General features: G+C 39.3%; 1 protein-coding gene across 1 annotated transcript in view; it reads left to right on the forward strand.

Annotated features, from left to right (window-relative positions):
- ap1m1 (adaptor related protein complex 1 subunit mu 1) overlaps window positions 1–8,870 on the forward strand; it is a gene marked incomplete in the record, with an annotated part of 10,258 nt that extends 1,388 nt beyond the window's left edge. The window contains 5 exon segments of the mRNA XM_038717581.1: window positions 1,189–1,260; window positions 1,579–1,737; window positions 1,994–2,119; window positions 7,700–7,775; window positions 8,176–8,870. Of these exon segments, the coding sequence (XP_038573509.1) occupies window positions 1,189–1,260; window positions 1,579–1,737; window positions 1,994–2,119; window positions 7,700–7,775; window positions 8,176–8,198 (456 nt within the window).
- Window positions 8,871–10,709: the final 1,839 nt, after the last annotated feature.

Below are 10,709 nucleotides of genomic sequence, written 5' to 3' on the forward strand. Positions count from 1 at the left end.
TATATATAATTATGATAATGACCTGTGGATATGTGGTATTACATGTTCCATGTTGTTTTTCTCTTCAATGGCCCAATATGTGAAGCCCATCAGAATAACTCCCTGTACTCCTGACAGCCAGTTTTCTATCTGGTTTCTGGTTAATATTACAAATCTGTAAATCCTAGAGAATGCACTTTTTTTTCGAAGGCTTATAAGAGCAACGTGTTTACAAAAACGTTGCTGGAAGGCACAGTCAGTACGCTAAGTAAATATTTATGAACAAACTCCTAACCTGGAAAAAAACACGCAAGAGATGGGGCCTTGGCCAAACCAGCCGTTGCTTAAATAAGGCCCAAGTTGCTTCATCATCAACCAGTGAGCATTTCAAATAACAAATGCAGAGTCATGAAATTTAGTAGAAAAATATATAATTAATGCAGAAGATTATAGACAAGCACTTGAGTTTAACAAAGTTTAAACTGGCATGAAATTCTGAATGTTTCACAATAGGGTTGCCAGTAAGCTTGTGAGAGGGGAAGTGGTACAGTGGAGCAGAAGTGTTTCTAGTTAATGTACTCTGATTAGGACAGTTTGTATTTTCCCTAAATAGAACAACACTGAGAACACACAAAGTAAATTTGAGTATCTCTTTCTCTGCCATTTTTAAACACTTGATGTTGGTTCTTGGTGTAGTAATATCTGGTGTCCACTGGGTGGTGACTTTGTCATATGTTATTCAAACTGACATTCACAGTATGTTAAATGTAATGGAGCCAGAGCCTTCTCAGCCTGGCAAATCTGCTCGGGTCTTGCAGTTACAGATGATGATGTAACACAGTAGCACGTTAAATTTGGCTGTACATCAGAAAGTGTACGAATGCCGCAGACTTTCACATTTTGATTGTGTAATTGTTTGCGTAGAGAAAGAGATCTGCTTCTAAGGTAAATGTAAATGGTTTTGCCCTTCTGTCCATACATTGGAGGATGGCCTAGCTGTAGATAACTGGTCGTTCCCTGTCAACTACTATTAAGATTAGTCAGTCACATTAACAGTACACTACACTTTCCGATGCACCCTAACGTCTTAATGTGTTACGTCTCCTATAAATGCAGGACTCCATGCAGAGCTGCTAGGCTGATCATTTCTGGTACCTGTTTAAAATCTATTTGATTGTGGGTAAAATATGTGTGTTGTTTATACCCTAGGTGAAGCCCTTGATCTGGATTGAATCTGTTATTGAGAAGCACTCCCACAGTCGGATCGAGTACATGATCAAGGTAAGTCACTTTTTCAGTTGGTACATAAGTTGCTATGTAATTTATTGCAGCACTGCCTTTGTTGTCAGCCCCATAGTTATTCATAGAAGACAAAGTAAACAAACATGTTTTGGCTGTAATGCAGTTCAGACGAGCTCAAGGTATGTTCCCTCACATCAGAGTACCAATATCTTGTAATGATTTTCAGGCACTTTGTGTCTCGTGTTTTCATGCGTGACACAACCTATTTTATACTATATATAAAGCTATCATTAAGCACTGGTTGAATACCCTGTTTAGGCTGGACTTCACGTTTAACTTGCTTGATACTTGTTTCAGGCAAAGAGTCAGTTCAAAAGGCGTTCCACAGCCAACAACGTGGAGATCCACATTCCTGTGCCAACGGACGCCGACTCACCCAAATTTAAGACCACAGTGGGCAGTGTGAAGTGGGTGCCTGAGAACAGCGAGATTGTCTGGTCAATCAAGTCCTTCCCTGTGAGCAGAAATCATGACTCATGAGTATCATGCAGATGGTTAAAAATTATTGTGTAATCTTGTGTTTGGGATTTTTTTTGTTTTACGGCTGCACTTTGCTTGTGTTTTTCACCTTTTTTTTCATGTGTAAGTTTCTGCATTTGTCCTGCTGTTAATGTTTATAAAAACTTGTAAGGGGACTCTCTTTAGGGTTTAACACATGAGGTTTCCAGAGTTTTAGTTTTGTATTATAGACTTTGTGTTATAACTGTCACAGGGTGGGAAGGAGTATTTGATGCGGGCCCACTTCGGTTTGCCCAGTGTAGAGGCTGAAGACAAGGAGGGGAAGCCGCCAATCAGTGTCAAGTTTGAGATCCCATACTTCACCACCTCCGGCATCCAGGTACATCCGGCAGATATGCACACATGACCTCTGTCGAACAGAAAATAACTCCAAGTAATTTGTTTAACCTTCTTGCAGCAGCACATGGAGGTAAAATTAAGGACATTGTATCACAGGAAAACGTCTGTTCTGTTTATAGTTGGTCGAATTGTGTTTTTTATTATTCCTTTACTAAACCAAATAGGAGCAGATTGATGATCTTCCAGCGCACATGACTGCATAGTCCAAATATCTTGTGGTTCTATGTTGTTTCCCCATCATCCTGGATTTAAAATTTATGGCACATAGCAGTGTCTCATACTCTGTCTTCAGAGCAGGAATGTAAGTTGTTTTTGTCCTGTTTTTTGCCAGAGGGGGCAGTAATGGAGCACTTTTAAACTGTGTGACTCCTTTTTGTGGTGGAGAAAATTTTTACTGTTGAACAAACCAGAGAGCAACTGCTCATCATCTCGGACATGACCCTCTGCCTTTATGTTAATCACAGTGATCTAAAATGTCGGTCTTAGTTACAGGTGAGTAGATTCATTGGATTTTGATTGTGAAATTGAGAGAGAAGATAATGTTTTTCCTTCATGTCTGAATGAAAACTCTTCCTGACCACAGACGTACACAGATGTGCTACACTTACTATATAATCACAGCTGTCCTGTGATTATACGTGTAGCACCACAGTGACACAAAATTAAGTTTTCCCATGTCTTTATGTGAGGGGAAAAAATGGCAGCATGGCAAACTCCATTAGAAAAAATCATATTATTGCTTCGAGAAAGAAAAAAAGAGCGTTTTCCATAGGTCCATTTAATAACTACACCTCGGTTACACACAGAGAAGAGTAATAATAAAAACCACAGGAAAAAGATCTTTGTGTTTTTTACTCATTCTCTCTAGATTTTAAACGTCACGTATTTCATTTTGAAAGCGTTAATGATTCTCAGTTAGCACATATGTAGATATGGCCAACCTCTCCACCACATAGTCAGTTCCTATGAGTATGCGGTGAACTGTAATCACACTGTAATTACAAAATGTGCTTAAGAAGCAGCTACGTACATCTTTGTAATCGTAAATAATCGTTGATTCCTAAAACCAAACTTTGTGTAGATTATGAAATGATATTACCCAATTACTGTTACATAATTACAGCGGTTTGTAAGTGTGTTTGTTTAAAAAATACAGGAAGTACAGGCAGTAGATTCCTAGAGCAGCAAAGCTTGGTTATTGAGCATTTATGAATTCGTATTACAGTATAAACAGTCAAATTGTATATAAAGTATTTCAAAACTTACTTTAATAACATCTGTTGTATTTACCATCCACCCTTACAGTAGCTCTTTGATCAACTTTATTCTCTTCTTCTAATACGCTTTTATTTACTTCTTAACTTTTAATACAGCTTTCTGTATAGCTCATAAAAAAGAGCTACAAGATCATATTTTCCAGCTTCTCCACATTTCCTGTGATAGTCAATAAAACATTATTAGGTTGTATGGACATTATGCAGCCCACTCGGAAACAATAAGCTCAAACCCAAATTAATTGAGATATGTTGTACTTTCAATTGGGGCGGTGTTGGCAGTGTAAGAATGCTTGCCATTTTCCAAGGTAATTGGCAATCTGAAATAAGTAATCTCCTTTTCCTTCCTTCCTTTTCAAATCTTTGCCAATCCATAAATGAACAGATGCTTGAATAAAAGCAAGTGCATTAAGTCATAGTGCAGCGACAAAGGCAGGTACGGAGTTGCTTTGCATGTGATAAAGCCTTGTCATACATTACGGTAAAAGCTAAAATCCCCAAATGGCTTCAACTTTTAATCTTGTTTCTAAAATTTAGTTGTTTTTTTTAACTCCTTTTATAGTCCCTGTCTACTATTTTTAGATCAGTTCATTTGGCCAGAAAACCTTCTCTTTTAACACAGTTTAGCAGAAATCTTTCAATTTCTAGCAGGTTATTTCTTATTTCACGATTTTAATTCTGCTTCATTCTCCACCTTGTTTTAGTGTTTGCTCACTACTTGAATCTGCTCCTTTTCCCTTCAGTTTGTCTTTTCCCCAAATGATCACACCTACACCTCTGACTGCAAACACACCGCCTTGCCTCTCCTCTATATTTCTCTCTCTTTGTATGTGTCTGCTCTGTTGACTTTCTCCATCAGTAGTGTTTTTTTGTAAAGTTGCCAAAAAGACCCATAACTCTGGACTCTTTGTCCACCTGTGATTTCGTTTTCACAGCAGCAGGTGCGGCGCAAGTGGAGTAGACTTGTTAATGACGTAGCCTATTGAAACGAACAAATCTGCACTGATGTGGTGTGTTCACTGTTGCTTTACCTGGTCCATGCTTGTAAAATATACACCATCACCAAGGATACACCAAGAATGAACTAAAGCAACAACTAAAAGTAATATAATATACAGTGAAATCTTGCCCAGTTATTTGGTTGATGGATCCTCTTTTTGTGGTTTTCTATAAACCATTGCTGACACATTTCCTATTCCTATTCAGTTTGAACACACACTTCGGTGCAGTGGTCAGTGTCTACAAACACCATTGTGCTTTTCTTGACCATTAAAAAGATGTAAAAGAAATGCTATAATGTATCAATACGTTTACAATGGAACAATGTCAGTTTTTTCCGAACTTTATATTCCAAGACAATATTAAATTTTTGTAAGCGGTTCTTGGCAATACTAGCTTTACTATTAATGGACCTCTCTACTGATTGGCTGGGACAGTTTTTAAAACATATTCATTTGCATAATTCTGTTCATCAGGCCATCTAGCTAAACGGCTAAACATTACAGCTAATGACTAAACATATGAAACTCATCATAAACGGGTCAAATGTCAATAACTAATTACTAATTCCAATAAATTAGTAACTGCCTTCCAGGAAGTTGCACTCTGGGGACTTTTCTTTTATCTATTTGTTGTTGTTTTTTTCTTGTCTAACATACCTCAGCTGAGTGCTAGAGATATTTCCAAAAGATTTGACATCTGAAAATGTGCTCAGTACTTAGTATCAACCTAAAATATCAGATTCAGCTTCTTAAGTTCTAGCAGTTCACTAGTTCCCAAGTTGCTGTAGGCCTCCACTGTTCTGTCAAGCCAAAAGCTTCAAAACTCTTCTAATCACACTGCGTTGCAGCCACCATCTCAAAGGCGACTTATTAAGAGTTATATTCCCATCGAACTCTTGTCAGGGCAGTAACCTTTCCTTATTACAGGGTAACAGCAGACTGGGTCTCAGGCTCTAATGCAGCCAGTAACACAACTCTGTACGTGTGAGAAGAGGCTATGAAGTTTAATTAGACGCATGTAAATATCAAAGCATGAGAAAGTTCCTCTTAACTCTGCCACTAAGTGTAGGGAAGAGCACATGTGAAGTGTGTATGATGCAAGTAACTGCACCTTATAAATTTAACTAGGAATGGAGTAATCCCACACTTTGGCCGAGTGGCAGAACGAGCAGAACTGTAGTTAGGTTTTCAAATCTCCCATCTTTAGGTGATGCTGAGGGACCCAAACAAGTTGGTAGATACTTTTCGGGCCAAAGCTTCTACCAAAAGCCTGATAAGTCCAGACCACACATGTAGTCTGTACTTACCAAACGAGATACAACAAACATCCTTCTTTCCCCTTCTCATCTTACAAGCCATAATGATATTTTGCGGAGGATGGCTTTTGATGCAGTTTTGCTGACTGCGTACCCACGGTCAAGCCGACTACATGTTTGGCTGCTGGGTTCAGGGAGAATTGCTGTGCCGGCAGACTTGGTGATCCTGTGTCTATGTGTTTGTCGTCATGTGTCTGGCGGCCACAGCGTTCTCGCTCTCTCGCTCTCTCGCTCTCTGACCTCACTGTGTAGTGGAAGGTAATAACAAGGCAGCCACTACCGAGGCCTTACCAGAGGCCCGCCGCCACACGACCCACAAATTCCTGCCCTGTCTGTCCTGCTTTCGGCTGGGAACCGGGATAATGGAGACATGGCACGGCGGCATCTCCCTGAGAGGGGTCGTGTCAGCCTTAAAACGGCCGAGCTCTCATCCCTGCTAATTGTGAGAGCACAGATCTGATTTTTTTTTTTTTTTTCTTGTAACAGAAAGGTTTGTGTGAAGGTTATTACTGAAAAAGCACACAGAAGCAAGAAAGAAATGTCTGTAATTATTTTTGTACCTCATAGTGACAGATACTTATTGCTACCACAAGTTGAAAAGGCACGCCACAGAAAAGTAAGTTTTCGTAATTGTGGTTGACTTGTGATAGAAATGAATTCAAATAAATGAAGACATAGCTCATCTTTTAGAAACAAGTCACTATAAATCTAACTAACATGGACAGATTGTTAAAGAGACATGCCTTTTAACAGTGTTTTTTCCCACCTGACGGGGAAAAAAACGTGCAATCGTGTTAAGCGATGGTCAGGATGGCAGGGTATTTTTAGAGTGTTTTTCTCGAAAACCAGCTCTGTTGTAACATTGGTCTGGTGAAACATCGGTTAATGGCTTGTGAAAGTTGTCTTGATTATGCTGATGTGCATTTTTTTTTCTTTCTGGCCTCAAAAAATAGTATGTTACAGTTATGTAAATTCAATTTGTGTCTCCCTTGAAAGCTGTTCTGTATCAGCTTCCCCCTTCTCAGTGTGACTCATACTACTGCTTCCTCATCAGCAACACCACTCTCACTACAACTTGCAGCTTGCTAAAAGCTTAAAAGAGTACTCAACTAAAAATCTGTCTTTTGAGTATTGAATACTCAAAGGATAGGGTTTAAAGGTGGCTCTGAACTCTTTGTAGTTAGCTATGATCAGAAGAAAATTGCTTCACGCCAAATGCTTTCTGCAGTACATAATAATTATATACACTTTCATGCTACATGCAACATTTTACAGTATACTGTCATTCAACATATCGAAATACCTTTTTATACTGACAGGAAATTATACAATGTATGCTCTCTGATGTACATTAAAAATGTGGCTTTACAACACTGCAAACTAACAAAAGCAAAATGGTTTTTGAAATATTTCTATATTTTTTGGTTGCTGTGATATTTTTGGAGCTATCTCACCATCACTGCAATTTTTTGCAGCTGTGAGTGCCACTTCCTTTGTGAGAAAATAGTGTACATCAACAGTAGACAAAAACATCAAGTTTTTGTTGAATTATTCACTTCCTTATGGAGTCATGCTTTTTTAACTTTGACTTTTGTAGTTTAAACACATTACATACAAATTATTTGCAGGTTTTGAGTATGTAGTGCGGAAGTGGGCTGGGGCCTTTTTAATGGGTACTGTTTGCATTTTCTCCTTCTGTCTACGTGGGTTTCCTTTGGGCACTTCACTTCTCAATTCAGTACTTTCCACAGTCCAAAGACATGCAGGTTAGAGTAGGTGAGAATGTATTTATATTTTGGTTTGTCTGTGTGTTAGCCCAGTGATAGACTGGCAGCCAGTCCTGGGTGTATCCTGGCTCTCTCCCAGTGCATCCTGAGAGGGGCTCCTGTCCCCTGGGACTCTGTGCAAAGTCATTTCTCTATATTAGTTATGTTCATACCAGTCATTCAGCTTTGTTTTCCCTTGACAGGTGCGTTACCTGAAGATCATTGAGAAGAGTGGATATCAAGCCCTGCCATGGGTGCGCTACATCACCCAAAATGGAGGTAGGTTAAGAGTTCAGAAATACTTTTACAGAGTGCCCATATATGCAGTTATTAGGCAACAGTTGGGCAATGTAGTGCAATGTTGTGGGAACCAACCTTGAACTGAGGCAGTTCTACGAAAAGGGGATACACTGCAGAACATGAGGCAATGTGGTAACGTCCTGCGAAATGTGAGAAAGTGAACTTATGTTAAGCTTCCCTGATCTTCATACTGAGATTGCCAAGGTTGCACATGTTGGTCTTTTTGCTAATGTTGCCACTAATTGCCAAACATCCTCATCTCATTTCCTTTATATTCCATTCATTCTGGGTGGACAGCATCAGCTGCCTCCACTTGATTTCTCTCCGATTCCCTTTTTTCTTTGTCCATTTGATTAAGTCTTGTCCATTTCCTCCTCAGATTACCAGCTCCGGACCCAGTAGGCAGCTCTTCAGCCAGCAGTAGGCAGGTGGAAATCAGAGGGGGCGGAGTCAAGCCGCTAATGTGCTATCAATGGCAGGTGTCAGTCAGTCAGTATCTACTTTTTGTTTAGTTTTTTGTATTTGTTGAAGTTATATTAATTTCTGATCAATGCAAATATTAGATGGAGCCTTCAGTTAGGCAAGGTTTAATAAAAAAAAAAAGAAAGGAATATTATTGTTTAGTGTGAGCGAGGCCAAGGAGAGCAGGAGTATTGTTTACATCCAACCCATACAGCGCAGAGATGTACATGTACACAATCTATTACAATGGGTCAAGTTTAAGAGTATGTTACAATTCTCACTTAAAGTTACTGTAATCACCTCCACACAGGTTAATAAGTATATTTTTTATGAAGCTGCTTTGTTCTGCCACAATTCCTATTTGTTGATTATCTGTATATATTTGTTACATGCTAATGAACTTCAATTCAGTGTTATATGTTTGATAACTGTAAATTAAAAAGTTCTCTCTTGCTTTGTATTATCACCTGAATGTGATGCCATTGATACATGTCAGAGCGACGCCTTTCTGCATGGCTGTTGTGCTTTTTCGTCAGTTTGACTCCATAGACATTCAGCTTTGCAGAAAACATGGAAAGTCAGTGTAAGTTGCACGGTAAACAGAATACCAGTTAAAAAAAGAAAAAAAATCCCTCTTTTCCACCCCAACACCTGACACCCCCCCCCCCCCTGTCTGTAACCACATTATTTTAAATCATTAAATGTCTATTTAGAGAAAATTGTTCCATCGTCTCTTTGCGTCATTTCATGTGTGATGTCACTGCAGTCATCACAGTGAGTTGTCATAGTGTCATCTGCAGGCACCTGTCCCACAGACCAATGAGGAATGCTGAATAGAGAGGAAAACTCCACAGAGAGAGACAGGGGAGGGGGTTTCCTGTATCAGGCTTGTGGTTATAGCAAACCCTGGATGGTTCTTTCCACTCTGTCCTGGAGGTCTTTTCAAACAGTGCGACTCCTAATAACCCAGGGCTCGTGATATCATAGGCAGTTGAGCGCCAGCACTCCGTAAACAAGCAGGAAAGCCGGGAAGGATGTGACTCAAGCTGTGGTCAATGCTCATAGACATGCTGGAGAGAAACGTAGGATGGACCAGCACAGACTCGCTATTGTTCATACCAAGCCAGACTGCAGTGGTCCCGCATGAGGTCATTTTCAAGTTTGTCTTGTAAGCGGGACTGTGATACTCTTAATTCATGTGACGCACTCAAAGCAGGTGCTGAAGATTGAGTTTGTGTCACTATAACCTGAAATGCCAGATTTATTCCAGTTAGTCCTCACATGATGGTCTGGATTCTGCCAGGGGTGTTCTTCTTGCAAGCACCTGTTTTTGTTGAAACACCTATACAGCAGTAGTGCTGAGTCTGGGAACAAAATATGACTAACTTTCTGAAGACGCAATGCTGTGGTATTCAGCTTTAAATGTTCATGATAGTGATCTAGATCAAGGAAAGTGTTAACCGCCTGTAACCACCACACCACCCATACAGTTTGTTTTACAGCACACAAACATTTGTCACATAACTTAAATATAACAATAAATGATTTCAATCCGTGCTTTCCTTTATGCGCTGTGACTGAAAAAACAAGTCAGTTAACGCTGATGCAAGTGATCTATTGATAATGTCAGTCTGCTTTTCAACAGACCTAATCTATGAGTGAGTGAGTGACAGTGTTAGAGTGCAGTTTTGCATGTGAATTCCTGTTTTATCCAGCTGTGATCTGGATGTCTGGCTGACACAATAACACCTACTCAAGATCAGATTAAATTTACTTAATCTACATTGACCTGTTGAACAGTCTGGTGTTAGGAGGATGGAGGATTTTTACAGGATTGTCCTTTCATACAGGCACTTTTACAACTCTTGCTAACAATAATTTAAGCATCTCTAACTCAAAGTCATAAAATCCCCACGGCACAGCCATTGGCGGAACACACTTAACTGGTCGACGTGTGCTCTCACTCACTGGGGATCAGTCTCTGTGATACTTGGCAGGCAATGTGAATATAGTATTTGGCACATGATGAGAAGGTTGCATTCATAAAGCAAATTCAACCTCTGAGGAGTCAGAGGGGAGACCTGACCTATACCTCCATGTTGCAAGATTGCTTACGGAGGGCTTGGTCGCAGCAGTGTCCTCTCTTATGTTCCCAAATATTTAACATAAACAGATACTCTCGTATCTAAGATTAACCGCAAGGTTTTTATAACATGTTCCTCATTTATGTTCAAAAAGTTAAAGAATTGTGAAAAAGTTACATGTCATTTAAAGCATAAAGTATGTGTAAATGTACATAAAATATTAAAAGTAAAAGCCTTCATTATGCAGCACAATGGCTGATTGTCTAATGTGTAAGCAATGTTTTACTTTATAAACAGCAGTTTAACCTATAGATAAATTAATCATATGCTTTGAATTTAAAATTGTAATCTGCAAAGTAACTAGTAA

Source organism: Micropterus salmoides, unplaced genomic scaffold (assembly GCF_014851395.1).
Source record: "Micropterus salmoides isolate LMB-PRFRI ecotype aquatic unplaced genomic scaffold, ASM1485139v1 Ms_hic_scaffold_14, whole genome shotgun sequence".
Taxonomy (NCBI): domain Eukaryota; kingdom Metazoa; phylum Chordata; class Actinopteri; order Centrarchiformes; family Centrarchidae; genus Micropterus; species Micropterus salmoides.